This window comes from Ambystoma mexicanum, chromosome 1p (genome assembly GCF_040938575.1).
Source record: "Ambystoma mexicanum isolate Mex_15411 chromosome 1p, UKY_AmexF1_1, whole genome shotgun sequence".
Lineage (NCBI taxonomy): Eukaryota > Metazoa > Chordata > Amphibia > Caudata > Ambystomatidae > Ambystoma > Ambystoma mexicanum.
In genome coordinates this window covers 353,660,405-353,679,643 of record NC_090921.1, presented here as the reverse complement: position 1 = coordinate 353,679,643, position 19,239 = coordinate 353,660,405, and the positions used below count along the sequence as shown (strand labels likewise).

The 19,239-nt window shown below is 44.9% G+C and overlaps 1 protein-coding gene across 1 annotated transcript in view; it reads right to left on the bottom strand.

The window, feature by feature from the left end:
* The window catches only part of LOC138482856 (sodium/iodide cotransporter-like), a 570,535-nt gene that overhangs the window by 112,943 nt on the left and 438,353 nt on the right, over positions 1-19,239 (bottom strand). The window contains exon 12 of the mRNA XM_069613845.1: positions 7,855-8,051. Within this exon, the coding sequence (XP_069469946.1) occupies positions 7,855-8,051 (197 nt within the window). The remainder of the gene's footprint in view (positions 1-7,854; positions 8,052-19,239) is intronic.

The following is a 19,239-nucleotide window of genomic DNA, read 5'->3' as shown; positions in this document are numbered from 1 at the left end:
ACCAAGGCGGTGCCGGAATTTTACCGGCATGAACCATGGCGCTAATAGCGCCATGGTTCACCGCATTCCGTGTAATGAGGCCCTAAATGTTAGTCTCCTAACAAGAAATTAGGGGAACCCATAAGCCCTGCTGAGTGGTGCAACCAAGCTCTTTGAAGAAGCGCATGCAGCACCACAGTCTCCTAAATTGGCCTGGGAATGTGTTCATGCGCAATGAGCATGATGAAAGGATCATGCTGCCGCCTGGGCACAACATGCACTGTACTAGGTGGAGTAAAGAGGTATGATACTGAACCCAACATTACACCTTGCACCTAGCGTAGAACGAAGGGGGTTCAGAACATGGCCCCTGACATCCAGAAATACCTAGCCGTCACTGTGCACAGCCAGCAACATTATTGTGAGTATGCCAATGGCAGAGGCATCTTTTTCTGCGGGAAGGGGCACCTGAGGGGGCAATGTGAACGATTCAATTTCAGAGGTGGCAGATGAATATTTTTTGTGGCTGGGCATTAACATCTACAAATTAGAGCAAGTAACAAAATGCTGTGAGGGAGCCCCAAGTAATGCAGGGAGATTACCCTCGAGAACAATTTTATTTATTCATTTACTGAGTATTTGTTAGGCGCCTAGAAAACGAAATGGTGTTTGCAGGTGCCACAATACAGACGTGGGAAGGGAACAAGGGGAGTAAGTAAGCAATAGAAAAAACAGTAAATAAACAATTGTGGTCCTACTACGCCTTGTGACATTTGGACGTGCAAGTGCAGTGACAAGAAGTGAAGTAGAGAGGGAAGAGAGGGGGTAGAGGTGTACGGGCAAGGGCTAGTGGGAGCCCAGGAAGGGTAGTGCTAGGGGGTTCCAGGGGAGGAGGCCACTGGCTAATTGCAAGGGTGTTTCAATGTGTTGAAATGGTGCATTTTGCAGCACAACGTTTGACAAAAGGCTGTAAAAAGCCGTACAATTTACAATTTGTTTCATATGCTAACAAATGAACAAATCCAGAAGAAGTGAAATTGAGGGGGGCTCTAACAAGGGGTATGGTCTGAAGACCGATTGGTGCTGCCTAGAAGGAGAGCCGCATGCTCCAAATAAGACATCTTTACACCCTGCAAACATGTATTTTGGGTCACTCAGCATGGTCTCAGGCGGTGTGGTTTACAATTAGTCTGCGTACCGTGAATACATCTCTCTTACCCTGTTGGTGAATAACTTTTTGTCTGTCAATAAAACAATCTCATACTCAGTATATAAATAATTCAGAAAGTCAGGCTCACTTTATTGAAAGAGGTAATTGGATGCAGGGGACCATTGACTTGCTGCTGCTGGGTTCCCTTCATGCAATTTTCAATTTTTGCAAAACAGAGGGCAAAAATAAAGTAAATAGATGCAGAGTTACCTCTATTCTTTTTTTTTTTTTTGCTTTCCATTTTGGAAAAAAAAAATCTATGCTGCCTGCAAATTACACTTTGCAGATTACATTTAAAATGGATTCCCATGGGATCCACCTGCTTTTAGCAGGTGTTAAACACAAACAGATTCTATAAGAATCCATTAGTTTTACACATGTATGAAAATCTCATGAGGGCAGAAAATTAGGTGTTAAGACTGACATAAGCCTTTTATGCCTTATTTGTAACTGCTAACTTACAACACCATGCGGGTCATTACAGTTTTACTGTTGCAGTAAAAGTGCCTGTAAAACCGCCAGTAATTCCGGCACCGGCACTTTCATTGCACCGTCAAAACATAGGTTTGCCGGTGGGTGCACTGATTTAACTATATCCAATTGCTGGAGGTAAATCAGGACTTCACTGTCAAATAAATGCTGGAATTACTGCCACTGGTATTACTGAGGCCGGTAGTTCTGGCAATCCCCTCCATGGAGTCCTATGGACTCCATGGAATGGGGATTTCAAGCCATTTACGTCACCTGGAATATCCCGGAAATACAGGGATACCAGGAAACTTGTAATGACTCACCGTTCAGTAAAAGAAATCACGCATGAAAAAGGGTAGAGGGACACATAGTACATTGCTGCTTTGCATAAAATCAAATATCATTTTGAGCATTCCAGAATGGCCACAGATATTTATGTTTGCAAATTTGTGATATTGATTGAAATCTTTCTGAGCATGTCATGTACACTGGGTTTGGTGCACAGTTCATTTGTCACAACGCTTGGGGCATACATGCTCTTTTGGACAGGCTTTGCTCTTGGTTATGTGATTTCGGATGTCCTGCTTAAGCTGCAGATGTCCCTATGTGCATTCCTGCACGTACATGCAGTGGAACATTAGTGGGGGACAGAGTGGGGTGGAATATTTGGGATGGGACCAAAGGTAATGTTCCATATTTTGAGGAGGTTGCACCCATGCATCTTCAGCACCTACAGCAGCAGGGCAAACTTCCCAAATGCAGAGGCCGGTACCGTATAGACAGCCAAAGTACACATTTCCATATAAAAAATAACATGGACTGCACACATAGCAACAGAAGAGGTAAAGAAGGTAATTGAATGACTATGCAATGTCCATGTTCATTGCGTGTGTGCACATTACTGCGCTGATAGACTGAAGTTGCCACTGAATTTTAGAACATTTTATCTGTATTTAAACTGAAATTATTTTTTAAATCGCTGCTCCCTCGTTTTTATAATACTGCCATAATTGTTATTGCCATGTGTTTTAGGACGTTGAGATGTTTGAAGGTTAAAAAGCCTCTTTAGAAGTTGAATTTGCTTTTCACCCTACGCTCGTATTGGAGCGTTTGCCTGCTCAGATGTGAATCTCTAAACAAGCCCAACTTGCCATACAAAAGGCTGAAAACGCAGCTTGAACATGGCACACATTTCAACAGATTGAACTGCAACTCCTAAGGGAGTTGTAGTTCTTCCCATTATATCGTTGCTTACCAGGCGGGAGTGTGCCGGCGCAACATCGTCATGCCGGTCTGTGGTGGTCCGTGGCGTACGAGGTACGCAAATGTTTTCTTCAACTCTGAAATCCGTTCTTTGGTGTGTCCTGGTGATCTACATTCTTTCCTGCTTTGAGACAAACTCTACTGATTCCTTATAACAACCAGGTATTGTAGTGCAGATTTAAGAATACTATGTTTACAAGTTACGCTAGAGACACACTGTTATCTCGTAGAGACTCGCAGCATGGATCCCTTTCATTGCGCATCCTAAATAAAATCAGATGTCAGGACATTGATTTGAGTCATCGTGTGACTATTGTGCATTCTATGAATGCCGCTAGACTGAAAATGGCAATGATCAATGCAAGATCAGCCACTAAAAATGCTATTACCATAAATGACGTCATCAAAACCAGTGACTCTGACATCTTTTTTATCATAGCCCTTGTTTACTTCCACCTGTAGGTCTTCCTTCCATATGTTGGTGTTGGATAACAATCAGATAAAATGGCTTAGTAGGGATTACCGCAAGGAAGGGCGAGTCCCCATTCTATATAAATGTTTTCTTGACTTACCGAATTTCAAACTGCATACTGCGACACTACATCCCAGATACGGTCCTGTACGTGTCAGTTTACTCCCAATCTCCAGAAGCCCCCCCTATCTCCATGTTCCACAGGGCACCTGTATTTCCCCCTGTCTTTACAACATATTCATGGTCCCCTTCTTTGACTTGTTGGACCAAGAGGGGATCATGTTCACCAAATACTCGGACAATACCCAGTGTGTTGTCCCTGTGGTGGGTACTCATTCAGTGGATAACTGAATTGTGTGTATTCGTCCATAGAGGGCTGGATGCTGAGGAACAATCTTGCACTCAACAAGAGTAAGACGGAGCTCCTGATTGTGGGCTTGTCATCCTCACTGTCGAAGATGGGCCCGCCTTATCTTAGTTTCATACTTGGTGAGGTCACGTTAGCACCTTTAAAAAAGGTTAAAACCCTGTGGGTTGTTTTAGATCAGCAGCTTTCGATGAAGGCCCATGTGGGATGCTTGGTTTCTGCCGCAGCTTTTAATCTAAAATTGCTATCCCATCTCAGGCATTTTATTAATCAGACTAACGCGGAAACTATTGCTTGTGCGATTATTGGATCAAAATTGACTACTGTTGTAGTCTTTTGGCGGGCCAGAATAAAACAGAAATGAATAGACCTCAAGTTATTTAGAATGGTGCTGTCCGTGTAGTGACAGGGCTTAAGTGCCGAGATCACGTCTCTGTTGCAAGGTGAGGCCTGCATTGGCTCCCAGTGGAAGCTCGAGTGCCGTATCGATTACTGGTGATCACCTTCTAATGTATCCAAGGAAATATGCCTGCCAAGTTATCTGAGGCAATATACTATGGACAAATTCCAAAGGTAACCTGAAACTTCTGAGCATTCCCAGAACAGAACCAGAAGAGCTGAAAAGGGAGCCTTCTATCTTTCAGCCCCCACAGCCTGGAATAACATCTCCTTAGATTTCAGAGCTCAGCCTAACCTAGTTATTTAAAAAGAATCTGAAAACATGGCTGTTCTCTTAACTGGTTCCGTCTTCTGATGGCTCTCTCTTCTCTCCAGGGTTCCTCTTAAGGCTCACTTTTTACTTTTTGTTTTTGTTAGCGCCATAATGCCCACGGGCCCCATAGCTGCGCTATATAAGTGTTATAAAGTAAAGTAAAGTAATAATTCATGCAAACTAATCTTATTTTATAGACCTCCAGGTTGCTCTGCTAGCCCAGGATAATTATCCTTGGTGCATAAAGCAAGATAATGCTTATTTGCTTATTGCAAACATTTAAAATATATCCTCGAATCACACAATCTTTGCCTTCTTTCTGATCTCTTGTTACATAAAAATGGACATTGCTTGGACCCTATTTTATCTAGAGATTTAAATGTATACCATTCTACTAATGAACCTGTCAGTTGGTCGGACCATTATCTGGTACACTTCACTTTGGATACTAACTTCACCCCAGTTAGAACTAAGGTAATCCCCACTCCAGAATTTTGCAGCTGTAAAAAAGGATATTGATGGCAGCTCAGATTCTGAGTTGGCATGTAATCTGCCAGCATTAAAACCTGATTCTACCTGTACAGTATTATACACAGAATTGATGCTACAATTGCAGACTAATTGCAACGCTACTGTCCCCTTGAAAAACGTCAAACCAGCAAATCACCATAATAACCCATGGTGCAGTGGACAATTAAAAACCCTTAAGAGTGTATACCGTAAAACTGAGAAAAAACGTCTCAGGGCCAGAACGGAATCTGCCCTTATTGAGGCTAAGTTGGCGTTACAAATTTATAAGGATAACATTGTATTGGCCAAATCTCTATGTTTCCAAAAACTAATTAGTCTTGCAAACAATAGACCAAAAGCTCTGTTTATGGTAATACATTTCTCCAATTCTACCTGTACTAACGCAAGCATACCCATATCGCAAAAGATGGTTAATGATTGTAAGCTATTCTTTTCGAATAAATTGATTAGATCTAATATAGATGCCCAAGCAGTGCGCCCACTTTCTGAGGCTGCGATCGTTGACAATTTAAAGAGCAAATTAAAGTTTACTTTCTCGCCAGTTACTAAACAAAGTATTGAGAAACTGATTGCGAATCTTAAACCCACCAATCACAGCTATGATCCCATTCTGGCTTACCTGGCTAAAAAAACATGCAGGTGTTCTTAGTAAATCATTCCAGATCTTGGTTAATATGTCACTCACCCAAGGTAATGTACCGGGACAACTGAAAAAAATCATACCTCACACCACTGCTAAAGAAACCGTCTTTGGACCAGAAAGTGTTATCAAATTGTTCTCCAATTGCAGGCCTACTATGGCCAGCCAAAATTATTGAAAAAGTGGTGATTACAGAGTTACAATCTTTCTTGGAAAAAAAACATTTTTGATTCCTTTCAATCAGGTTTTAGGCCTGGTTACAGCACTGAGATAGCCCTGGTAGCCGTCTCGGATGATCTGTTGGAGGCTGCCGATCAGGGTGACATCAGCATACTTGTCATGCTTGACCTGTCGGCAGCGTTTGACAGGAATGGATTTTGATATACTTATAGCTAGAATGTGCTCAGTGGCTCACATATCTGAAGAGGCCATTCAATAGTTTTCTTCGTTTTTGTCTGCTCGCACTCAACAAGTTAAGGCAGGCTCCTATCTTTCCGAGGCGCTACCAGTGACTTGTGGAGTGCCTCAGGGCTCCTCTCTGTCACCCTTGCTATTTAATATATATATCTGCATGCTTCTTAATATTTTTGCTCAATTTAATTTGCAGTACCATCCATATGCGGCTGGCATGCACATTTATGTTCTGGTAAAACAACCACTGGACTCAATGGAGGGAGTTCTAAAAAGTGCAGAAAAGATCCAAACCTGGATGTTGGAAAATAAACTCCAGTTGAATCAATCAAAAACAGAGATCGTTGTGTTTGCCACGTAAAAGAAGTTGGCTAACCTACTACGTCTGATCCCCTGTCTACCACTATTTGGAACTGCGACCAAATATAGTGTATCAGTAAGAAATCTGGGCTGCATTTGGCAGTCAGTATGAGCTGCAATCTACTAGTCAATCAAATGATTAAATCATTCTACTAGCAACTAAAACTTCTTAAACCACTTCTACTGTTTATTCCTGGTACTGACCCACCTTTGGTGGTGGGAACTCTCACAAACAGTAAATTCGATTACTGTAATGCCTTGCTGTCTGGCATACCAAAATACCAACTTCAGCGCCTTCAAGTTGCCTAAAACTCGCAGGTGCGTCAGATTTTTTCTCTGCCATGAAATTCGCCTATTTCTGACTTTCGTATCAGCTTGCACCGTCCTATTTGAGATACAAAATTATAAAATATTGCTCCACTCGCATATTTCAATCCTTGGGACAATGCTTTCTGTTAATATCTCTCTCCAGAACTACTGCTTGGGGAGAAATATTTTTCCCCCATGGCAGGGCCTCGTGCCTGGAACTCTCGCCCTGCACAATTGTGGCAGATCGATTCTTTAGCTCTTTTTTTGAAGCAGTTGAAAACGTATGTGTTCAGATAAATCTTCTGGGCAAGTTCTACTATTTCACTTATTAGTCTATGGGCCTCATTACGAGGTGGGCGGTAAGGGGTGAATGGTGCTGGTAAAGGTGCTAGAGCCGTTAACCCCTTACCGCCCTATTACGAGGTCCGCTTGCGGGACCCGCTCTGGACGCCTGGTTTTACCAGACGTCCTTAGCGGGTCCCATGAGCGGCCCAGCATGCTAACAACGGGCCCGTCATTAACTGGCCCGTTGTTAGCATGCTCCCCATTCCCATTTGAGCCCTTTGAGGGCTCAAATGGGTATGGGCATGGTCCGGGTCCACTGAATGGAGAAATACCGGGCCCTCCAAGGTTGGAATGGCCCGGTATTTCCCCATTCAGGGAACCCGGACCCGAGTTTGGAGGCAGCCATGCCCTTACTAAGGGCATAGCTGCCTCCAAACTCGTAATGAGGCCCCATATGTGCCTAGATGCAGTTCTCTGCCAGGTTCCTTCAGGAATTTGCGAAATATAAATACAAAAAATTGAATCAAATCAAACCATGTAGTCTTCATGGGCACATGATAAACACTGATTAATATAGCTTGAAAGTGTAGAGCTCATGTGTTGTGTGGATATGATGTGCTTTAAAACAAGTTATTCATTATATGTCATGGCAGGAGATTGAATTCAGTAATATTTCCACAGACCAGTTGGGTGACTGGGCTATGGCTAGGGTCATAGGCATTATGAAAAATGGGGTTCCTACAATGAGTCAGCGGCAGTACCAGAGATCACACCATCCTAACTCCAAGGAGTGCCAGATGGTTCTCTGCCACACAAGACCCCACTACTAAGCTCTCCGTCTTACCTGTCCAGAGGCACATCAGGGGTCTTCTCAGGCAGCGGCCCCCACACAATGCTGCTGTTGGTGGAGTTGCGCTGTGGGCAATGGATTGCATGGGTTGGCAGCACCCCCATAATCTCAGGCGTTGGAGGATAGATTGTACCTCCTACAGCTAACCACATAGTAAGGATGGATCCTACGGCCAGGCCACTGAAGACACCCTGTATGGGAGCAGAAAAGGAAAGTGAGCATTATGGACCAATATTTATTTGTTGGTTATTTATAATGTGCCTATAAACAAGTGTTTCGAGGTGCAACAAGAAAAGAGGGTGGGGGAATAGGGAGGACAAACAGTAACAATCATACTAGGCCTTGTGACATTTGTATTGTGCAAGTGTAGTAACCAGAAGTGCAGGGTAGAGGGGACGGGGGAGTGCTGGTCAGGGCGGAAGGGCCTGTGAGAAGGTGAGTGCCAATTGAGGCCAGATGGACAGAACCATAGGAAAGTATACAGTGCAGGGGTAAGTGCGAGGTAAGGGGCTGGAAGGGCTACAAGGATGCAGGCCCAGCCAGGCTAGTGTATGGGAAGGGCCCGGAAGGGCCAGTGCAGGATGGGTAGGGGTTAGAGATGACCAAGTGCAGGGGTAGACTGGACTAGGGGGGCCTGGTGCCCTGTAAGACTCTGAAGGAACCATGCAGCCAGTCAAGGGCAGACGGGGTCATTAGCAGAGGAGGAGGAGAGGGAAGAAAGAAGAGAAAAGAATAGAAAAGGAAGGTCTTGAGAAGCTTCAGGAATTTAAGGAGATTCGGATCAAGTCTGAGAGGGACAGGGAGGCCATTCCAAGGGGAGGCACCTGAGGAGGAGAGAGATCTACCCCCCCCACTCTCTGCTTGGAAAACCGTCTGATATGCAGAGAATTAGAGGTAGAAGACCAAAGGGCTCTAGCACGGAGGTATTTAGGGAGATATAGCCGGACGTAGCCGTGTTCCAGGCCTCAGAAAGGATGATGCAGAGGGTTTTGAAGTTGATCCTTGCAACAGCCGGGAGCCAGTCGATAGACTTTAGGGCTTGAGAGATCTGGTCCCTGGGCTTGAGGCCAAGCATAAGTCTTGCAGTCCTGTTCTGGATATGTTATGATATGATATGGCATTTATAACGCGCCTATACACAAGAGTTTCAAGGCGCGATGAGGCAAGGGAGGGGAACAAAGGGAGGACGGACAACGATCCTACTAGGCCAGGTGTCATTCAGATCGCTCAAGTGCATGAGAGGGGGCAGGGACAGAGCAATACATGAGAAAGATGATAATAATAAGTACGGCCAACAAGTGGCAAGTGCAATGGTAAGTGCATACATCATGTGTCAAGGGCTGGTAGGGGGACTGTAGGGATACAGAAACAGTCCCCCAGTGCGGGGGTAGCCAGGTGGTTAGTGCAGGTGTGTGACACTGGCGGGGGGGACCTGGTCCAGAAATCAGAGGGTGTCCAGGTCGCCAGTGTAATTCTGGTAACAGCCAGGAGGTCAGCATAGGAGAAGAGGAGAAAAGGCGGAAGCAAAGAGAAAGGTTTTGCGGTGCTTCCGGAACGGGAGATGGTTATCCTCAAGTTTGAGGGAGGCAGGGAGGCTGTTTCCAGAGGGAGGCCCCAGTCAAAGAAAGAGATCTACCACAAACTCGTTGCTTGGAGAAGCAACTGACCCTGAGGGAGTTGGAAGTGGATGAGTGGAGTGCTCGAGAAGGAAGATATTTAGGAAGAGAGAGTTGAAGGTATTTAGGCCCCAGGCCTCAGAAGGCCTTGTGGATGATGCACAGGGTTTTGAATTTAATCCTCGCAGCCACTGGGAGCCAGTGCAGAGATTTCAGTCCTGGAGAGATACGATCCCTGGGCTTGAGGCCAAGGACAAGTCTTGCAGTTCTGTTCTGGATAAGTTGCAGAGTGCGGAGGGTAGAAGTAGGCAGATTTAGAAAGAGGCTGTTGCAATAGTCCAGCCTAGAGAGAACCATAGCTCTGGAGACAGTGAGCTTCTGGGGGAAGGAGAGGAAATGAAGAATACCTCTGAGGAGGTGAAGTTGGTAGTGTGACTTCTTAGAGACGTCAGAGATGTAAGGAGAGAAGGAGAGTGTGGAGTCGAAGATGACCCCAAGGTTTTTAGCCTCAAAGTTGGGAGCAGGAGGAGGGCCAAGAGAGGCCGGCCAGAGAGCTACAGGGAAGAAGGGAGAGGATGTGCCGATGAGGAGAATCTCAGTCTTGCTGGCATTAAGGCAGGAGTCATTGGCGGCACACCACTCCTGGATAACAGAAAGAGATGAGGGACGGGGAGGAGGAGGCCGAGGGTAGCCTGAAAATGAGCTGGGTATCATCGGCATAGCACTGAAAGCTGGGGCAGAGAGTGGCGATGCGGTGGGCAAGGAGTGCCAGGTATTGGTTGAAAAGCCAGGAGGAAGGGGGGGAAGGGAGGAGTTAGACAGACCATGGAAGAGGCTGTTGCAGTAGCCCAGCCTAGAGAGAACCACAGCTCTGGAGACATTGGGCCTCATTACGGGTCCGGCAGTATCCCTGCCGGTGGAACCGGTGGGTTGCCTCCGGACTCATACATATTTACAGGCGCCTGACTTCCCAGCAGCACCGGGAGATTCTGAGTCCGGCGACCGGGGAAGTCAGGCGTCGGTAAAATGTAAGTCCCGATTCCTATGGCAGTGGCGACTTGGAAGCGCCGGCCCCGTTGTTAACGGGGCCGGCACTTCCGTGACCAGACTGCCTATCATGGTTGCTGTGCCTGGCAGGGTCAGACCTGTAGGGCACAGCATCTCCGACAAGCAGACACCTAGTTTGCTGGTCTGGATGGAAACAAAGGTGCCAGTGAGTTTACCGTTACCCTTGTTTCCAGACCAGCAAACCTATAATGAGGACCGTTGAGTTTCTGGGGAAAGGTGAGGAAAGGGAGAATGCCTCTGAGGAGATGCAGCCTTCTTGGCAAGGTCTGTGATGTGAGGAGAGAAGGAGAGAGAGGAGTTGAGGATGACACCAAGGCTTTTGTCCTTACAGGAGGCTGAGCGGAGGGGGCATATGGAGGGCTGCCAGATTGTGGGAGGAAAAGACGGGGCAGTGCTCCCAGTGATAAGGATCTCTGTCTTACTGGCAATAAGGCAGATATCGTTAGCAGTGCATCATGCCTGAATAGCAGACATGCAGTCAGGAATGAGAGGGATGGAAGAGGAGACAGGAGAGCAGGGAAGTTTGAAGGAGAGCATTGTGTCATCCACATGACACTGGAAGTTAGGAGAGAAGGTGGAGATCAAATGGCTCAGAGGAAACAAGTAGATATTGAAAAGCCAGGGCGTTAGGATCGAGGCCTGAGGGACACCGCAGGTGGAGAGTGAGATGGTGGAGAGAAATGGGCCTAGTTGAACCTGGGAAGGTCAGTCCAAGAGGATGGAGGACAACCAGTCCAGAGCCAGGTCCATGATGCCAAGGGTATCAGAGAGCCGATTTATCAGGGTAGTATGATTTGCCGTATCAAAGGCAGAGGAAAGGTCAAGAACGGAAGGAGAGCTGGAATCGAGATTAGCGAATAAGTCTTCATAATAGTCACATTACAATTGGAATATTGGTTTTGTGGATTCTCACAGAGAAAAGGGTTAATTTACTTCCATTTGCTGAAAATTTAGGAAGAGTAGAAATATATCACATGATCATTTACCCCAGTGCTTTATCAGGATAGGTCAACACAAAACTAGGGTACATATGTGGGTATGAACATAGCACATGCTAGCTATCTTGTTAAATGCTTTCTCCACTACAAACTTGACTAGTGCTGGGGATTACACACCCAATATCCAGAAGTGTATCTTATTTCTCATTAGGTATTGTGATGAATCCTGGTAGGTGGTCACTTCTCCCTAAGGGGGAGCCCCTTCCCACAAGGCCAGGGAGTTGAGGTCACTACTCGATAGACCCCCTGGGATTGGTACATCTAGGAAGAAAGTTGCATGACACTCCTCATATAGCACAGCGTCCTTGAGAAAAATCAGACGAATGGCAAAAACTACTAACTCAACAAAGCTGCAAACGAAATACCACCTGGCTCAATGCCAGTATAAAAACTGGGAGAGACATCATCGTGCAAGCCTTCTGCAACATGACGCAGAACAAATGCTGCACATACTTACGAATAAAAGCAGCAAACAATTCTGTTTGCTAATTCATTCGAAACATCAAGCTGCCAGACTAACCTACAGAACGTTAGCGAAGAGAAATGGGTGGATTTTTTCGAGTCACTGTACAAAAAGGAGGAGAGCCAGATACCGAACATCCGTGGGCTTCAACCGACAAATTGGGAAATACCTTGTGACTGTGATTCAATTAAATCAAAAATCATCAAATTTAAAAACTCTAGAGCGCCAAGGCCGGATGGCATCTCCAGCATAGATCTGAAGAACAACGTTGACACCTGGGTCCCACTTATTGGTCAGATCTTTCAGAACTGCAACATCACCAAAACTGTGCCCCCCCTCCTGGAAGACTTCAAACGTGGTCCCGATCTTTTAAAAAGGAGCGAAAGAATATCCAAGAAATTACCGTCCCATGCCGCTCTTGGACATCATCAGGAAGGTCTTTGGATCTTGTGCTTTGGATGGCCTGAACACCTGGCTAAAAGAATCCAATTATAGAGACCAATTCCAGACGGGGTTTGTCAGAAACATCGGCACCACAGCGAACATTCTTGTACTATGCTCTCTGAAAGCAAGAGTTCAACAAGGAGCGCCGAGAATATTCATGGCCTTCGTCGATCTCGTGCAGGCGTTCGATCGGGTGAGCCGAGAACGCCTGTGGGCTAAATTAACTGGCATGAACTGTCCCGAAAAAACCTTATCCCCAATAAGAGCCCTTTATGAAGGCACCACTATGAGAGTTCGTCTGAAAGGAGCAGGGACTCTATCAAAGGTAGTTCGTACTGCCCGAGGAGTAAAGCAGGGCTGCCCCCTAGCTCCAGCACTGCACAACGCCTACATAGTAGATCTGGAAGAGGAGTTCATCTCAACTAGGTGCTTTCCCCCATCGCTTGGAGGAGAGAAAATACATAGACTCCTTTTTGCGGATGACATCATCCTACTAGATCAGACAGCGGTAGGGCTCCAAAGACAGCTGAACAGCTTGCTCTCCTACCTCAGAAATAACCATCTAGAACTAAACAAAAGCAAAACCAAGATCATGTCCTTTGAAACCGCAACTCGAACAGCAGGCAAAGAAAAATGCAGTGTGGAAAACGAGAAAATCGAATTTTTTTTTTTTTTTGTTTTTTTTTATTTTTTTTATTGAAGCGTCAGCCTAAAATACCACATTGTGAACAACGTGGCATCAGACTTTTGCTACAATGTAACAACATTCATTAAAAAATTCGTCAAAATTTGTCAGAATTTATCCAGCCAAAAACCAGTTCACGGTATTACATAGGATAATCTGGAGGATTCAGTTTCGTGAGGTCAGTCACAGGACATCAAGCTTTAGAGCATCTATGTAGTCTATTACCGCACAGCTTAATTTTATGCTGTGACCGGCTGCTACATAGGACCACCAATCTCGGGTGTTACAATCTGCTGGGATAAATTCGCCCAGATGCTGATTCCTCTTTGAGGTGGTCTTTGTGCATTTGGTGATGAGATGCTCTAAGGATTCTATTTCGCTATTACAGAAGCGACATAGATTATCCGTAGCTTCTTTAAAGTGGCGACCTCACGTCATTTCCTTTGTTTTGATTGCGTTTAGTCGTAATCTTAGAAACTGCTCACGGTGATGACGGGATGGACAATGCGTTAGGTATCTACTTGTTACATTTAGTTTGTGTTCTCCGATTCCAGAATCTAAGGTGGACTTCAACTGCAGACGTCGCTCGTTATTCTTTGTCCAGCACCATTGTTCAAATTTTGTTTTTATGGATTGTGGTCTCGTCAGCAGGTCATGCAAGGTCAGATCGGCATTCGTTAAAGTAGATATCATTAATAGTTTCCACTCGTCTAACAGTTTCGAGCTTCCTGGAGTTTTTTCCCCAGCAAAGATTTCAAATGCTGGCGCTAAAGGTATCAAATTCATTTTGCGTAGTGCCGTTAGTGATTTCCACATTACATGGGTATGTAGGGAATTTAGAGAGAGTTCATGTCTTATGTGGATCATCGAGATGTATGAAGGAAGCTTCAGAACACGCCGCCAGTAGATGCCTTCAAATTTTTGCCAATACAAGGCGTCGATGTTCCAACCAGACTCCGAACCAAAGGTAATTGCGGGGATCACCTTTTGATTATAAAAGGTCAGGACTGGTGCTAGACTGAATTTTCCAAAGTTTTTGTTCAGCAGCTGGCCTTGAATGCTATATTGAATCATTCTGTTAACCATCTCAACCTTCCAGTGATGTTCGTGCACTGAGTTATTGAATGTTATTCCCAAGTATCTAATCGAATTGACTACGTCAAGTCGATTATCGTCAATTTTCCACACAAAGGCTTTTTGTTTGTTGGTACATCGTTGACCAATGATGACAATCTTGGATTTTTCGGTGTTTAGTTCCAGGTCGTTTTTTTTAAGATAATTATGAAGATTTGTTAGCTGGCGTTGCAGGCCTATCTGTGTCTGGTCCAACAAGACCACGTCGTCAGCATAGGTTATACATCCTATTTCATTGTTGTTCAGCTTCGGTGGAAAACAGCGAACATCTTTACGATATGATGGGAGGTCAGAAATGAATAATTTAAAAAGTTCAGCTGCTAGAGGGCATCCCTGTTTCACACCAGAGTTTGTTGTAATCGGCTTGGATAGTAAGCCTTGATTATTCAATCTTATTTTGATGGTGGTTTCTGTGTGTAAGGCTCTTATTGGTGCAACCAGTTCAATCGGACATTTCCAGTTTATTAGTTTTTGCCACAGTTTACTGCGGTTTACGCTATCAAAGGCGCCCTTCAGGTCGATGAATGCCAAGTATAATCTCGACTTTGCTTTTAGGCATTCAAGTTTTAGTATGTTTATTAGCAGCAGGTTTACCTCCACACCTACGCCTTTTGTAAAACCTGTTTGCCGGATGTCAATTATTTGCTCTTGTATGGACCATGCAGTTAGCCTTTGGCGTAGGAAAGAGGCGAAGATTTTTCCTATAGTGTCCAACAAGGCAATCGGGCGATAGTTGGTTGTATCAGCCCTGTTGCCCTTTTTATAAATTGGCACTATGATCGCCACGCGCCAGGAGTCAGGTATCATCATTGATTTGGACAGGCGTGCGAATAGTTGTTCAATAAAGATAGCCCATTGTTGTTCATTTTTCTTCAACATCATATTGGATATTAGATCTGGACCTGATGCATGCGAGCTTTTTAGGGCCCGTATTGCAGCTCTGATCTCTTCCGCAGTTTTTTGGAAGTTCCAAGATATTGGCTCTTTAATGGATATTCTTGACTCTTCATGAGATGGTTTGTTGAAGATGCTAGTAAAGTGTTGTTCCCATGTATCGGCATCAATCGTATTAGATGGTATTTGGTGATGTCTTGAATTGCCAGTATTCAGAATTATCCAGATTTCTCGTGAGTTCTTCTGGATTAGATGTTTCATCAGATGTTCGGCTTTGTCTTGCTCAATTATTAATTTCTGAGATTTCAACCAGTTGCGGTATACTTGGCGACGCGCACGTATTGCAACTTTGATTGCAATTGTTGCGCTGGCTGTCTTGCAAGATTTCTTTATGGCGCTAATGTCACGTCGCATGGCCTGTTTTGCTTGAGTCAGGATTGAGGACGAGAGATGTTTGTGAGTTACGCCCATTATACGATTGGCAGCTTTTAATGTGGTAAAATCTAGAAGCAAGGGAGCATAGTTTACAGACAGAGCACTGTCCTGACAAAATTGCTGGCGTAGTTTTTCAATCTTCGGACTGTCGATTCTAAGACGATTTCCGCCGGTGTTCACAGAGATTATAGGTTCATAAAATCTCTGTTCGAGTGACCATTCTACCATGCAGGTCAGTCTGAGAAGCTTATGATCGCTACTTGGCATAGTTTTAGTTGACAATGTCAGATCATTTTCGAATAGATGTTGAGATATCCAGAAGTAATCAATTATTGACTGCGCTTTCTGTGATGACCATGTTGCCTGAGGGGGTTGATCCCCTGTAGCTTGGCCATTTACCATAAAGCAATTTCGATTCCGTAATGCCTGTCTCCACTTGAACTCTCGACTTTTTTCTTCATCACAAGGTAGTTGTTTAAACGTCTTTGTGGCGAGATCGTGTTTAAACCATGAGCAGTTTAGATCACCTGCACAGATTATGGATAAGTTCTTGTTAGCAGTTAGTGATTTGTCAATGCAAGATGTTATAGCGTTTATAAAGTTTTTGGTGCTGATTTTATTCGGATTCCAGTATCCGTTCAAGACCAGCAAATGTTTCCTTGTGTCTGAGTTTTCATCTGTTGTCTGAAGCAGTGCACATTGCACAAAAGGATTGGGATTAGTAGACTCAACAAGGCGCCACCTAGTGTTTATTTTGATCATCATTAGTAAACCTGAAGAAGGTCGTCCCTTTGGATTTTTAATTGCTGGGTTTAATAATGTCAAAAAGCCATCTCGTGACGGAGGGTCACGTAACCAGGTCTCCTGCAGACAGATGACAAAGACATTTTCTAAGTCAACATCAAATTTGTTGAATAGGTGGACGAATCCTCGAGTGTTCCAAGAGATGAATTCGCGAGTGCACTTGTTTCCAAGCCATAATGGCTAGCGTCGCTCAACATCTTTATTGTGGTTGGTGAGTTTGGCAGAGTGTTTGGTATTTGACCATGGATACTCCTTTGTGGTCATGGCTCTGCGTAGCTCAGCACCTCTGTGCTTTTGCATTTCCGGAGAGGTTTTATAGCCACTTGTGTTTGACCTTTCAAGTCTTGAGCTCGTAGGTTCCACTGACATGTCGAAACCAAACGCTAACAGCTCCTCTGAGGCTTTCACAATAGTATTTCGAACTGAGACCGAGGTAATGTGTAATAGAACCTGGTCACAGCATTTTTCTGTTGCATATTCAACAATTCGTATGTCTTCCGACAGGATCGTTCGTAAAGATGGGATACAGGCAAATAATTTCAGGACATTATTGCGATTCAAGTTCAAATCTCGATCTTCGCGATTTAAATTTTGAAGTCTCAATTTACAAATTGTAGGCCTTGAGCCATTCCTTAGAGATGAGGAGGCATGGGAAATGTAACGAGCTTGCTTCTTTTCTTGGAAGCGTGTGTTTTTGGGGTTCAGCCGAGCTTGCCAGTTGGAGGATGGCCTCAAGTTCGGCAGCCCATTATTGTGGTTCCTGTCATCGTCCCCTTCAGGAATTGTTCTGTGTGGGTTTTCACAATGGGCATCGTCAGGCACCACAGTAGGGACAAAAATGGGGTTTTTGGTTGCAACATCGTCAGAGTAGGTTGAAAGATTGCAGAGATCGATTTCTTCTTCCGATGATTTACTCATTCGGCTTTCACAATCTGATTCCACTCTTTGTCGTTTGCTCGCTGGAGCAGTACAGCACCCATGACCTCCAAGGTCTTTGTCTGTGTGAGCAGTATTGCCTTTGCTGGACTTTGGCAAGTCTGTTCGGCTAGATGGAACTGACCTATTCTCTGGCATAGCATTTCTAATGAATTTCTGTGACTTCGCGTTGCCAGCGCGTTTGTTAGTGACATGTATTCTCTTCCCAACGGCTGATTGTCGGCCGTGTGTTAGCAAGGATTTTTGGTCGAAAATGGTGGAGGTCTTTGTGGCTTTCGCCACACCTTCGAATATTCCAAAGGAAGTTAAAGGCAATTCGGGTTGCGCACTTTTGACTGCACAGAGTGCTTGGTCGCTCAGCGTTGACACAGCATCAAGTGCAGGCAAAGGCGCATCCAGGTTCCTTTCTCCACCATTGACAACCGCGGCATTAGAGATTGTTTCTGCGGCTGTTGACTTCAAGGGTAAGACAGGATCGTTTGTGTTTTGTGGTCGTGTTTGCGATAATGTTGAGGCCTTAGTTGGTCGTACGGATGCTTGAGAGCTTAATGAGACGGTGTTTGAACTCATCATAGTTGATGAATGTCTCATCCATTTCACAGCTTCAAGTAACCCGTCAGATAAGGTGTCATTTTGACAATGATGCCGTGCTGCAAGGTCGCTTAAGCGTTCTTGCCAACGCATCGTATGTTCAGCTTCTTGGGACAGTTGTAATTTTAAAAAGTTTGTCACACTGTCAAATTTGTCCATCTTTTCCTTGAGGGATATAATCAGTGATGTCTGATCTTTGTAGGCCTCCTGCAATGACTCGTACATCTTCAAAAACGGAAGCAAGGCTGCAGAAGAAGCTGCTAGTACGTTGTTGTAAATCTGCATTGCTGCAGCTGAAGAAAGACTTGGTTTTGGGTCAGTAGTGGTTTTGTCCGCCAAAGATGAATGGGAGTGGCTTATGTTTTCTATTTGGTGCTCACTCGAGGACGACGTGTTCTCGGCTGTAGTAGCAGAAATGTTCAATGGAGGTTGTGACGGTTTTGACCGAGGGTTCACAATTCTAGGAGTACTAAAAGAGGCCGTGTTAGAAGTGTAGAGTCTCGTCTTGATATGAGATGTATTGGTGGTATCATCTGTGCCACCAGTATTTCTTTTGTCGCCTGATGTTGGGCATGTTTGATTTCTTTTCCCCATCAGACCACGATCAAGAGGATCACGCGATCTGTGCAAGTAAACACCTGAAATGTCAGGATTGCGACTGGATTGATGAGTTACTTGACTTTGATTAGCACGAAAGTTTATGAACCCATCAGGGGTCAGAGTGCTTCCTGGCATCACATATTCCTTTGCTCGTTCTGTCAATATGCAGCCTGGAAGACTATGCAGCGTCGTTTCTTTCCTCGTCTTGGAGTTGGCGGATAGATGTCTGGTTAAGGTTAGTAATGGTCGCTGTGAGAGAACGTCTGAGTGCCCGACCTCATTCGTGAGGGGAGCACTCACTTCAGAATTGTCAGGCACGAACACCGACGCAAGCGATGTTTCCTTAGCATTAGCTTTGGGCGTGGTTTGTGCCGCCACAGGAGCTGTTTGATTAGTCGTACAGTCAAACAAGAATACGGATTGCACACAATCATTGGAGTCTTTGTGAGCATAATTGGATTGTGTGTCGGTGCTCACAGATTCAGCAGAAGTCACGGCACGGTCTTTCTTTGTCCGTTCCGTGCTCTTCGCTCCTTCGTTTGAGCACGACGGGCTTATGATCAAAGTCTCAGGATCAGCGAGGGGGGAGGTGGTTGCTACGGTCACAGTAGACTCAAGCGGGGTCACAGTGTTGGACGGGGGGGACACAAAAAGCACCGGAGCAGCTATTCGGTGCATATCGACCGTTAAATCTACGGTTTCTACAGTTTC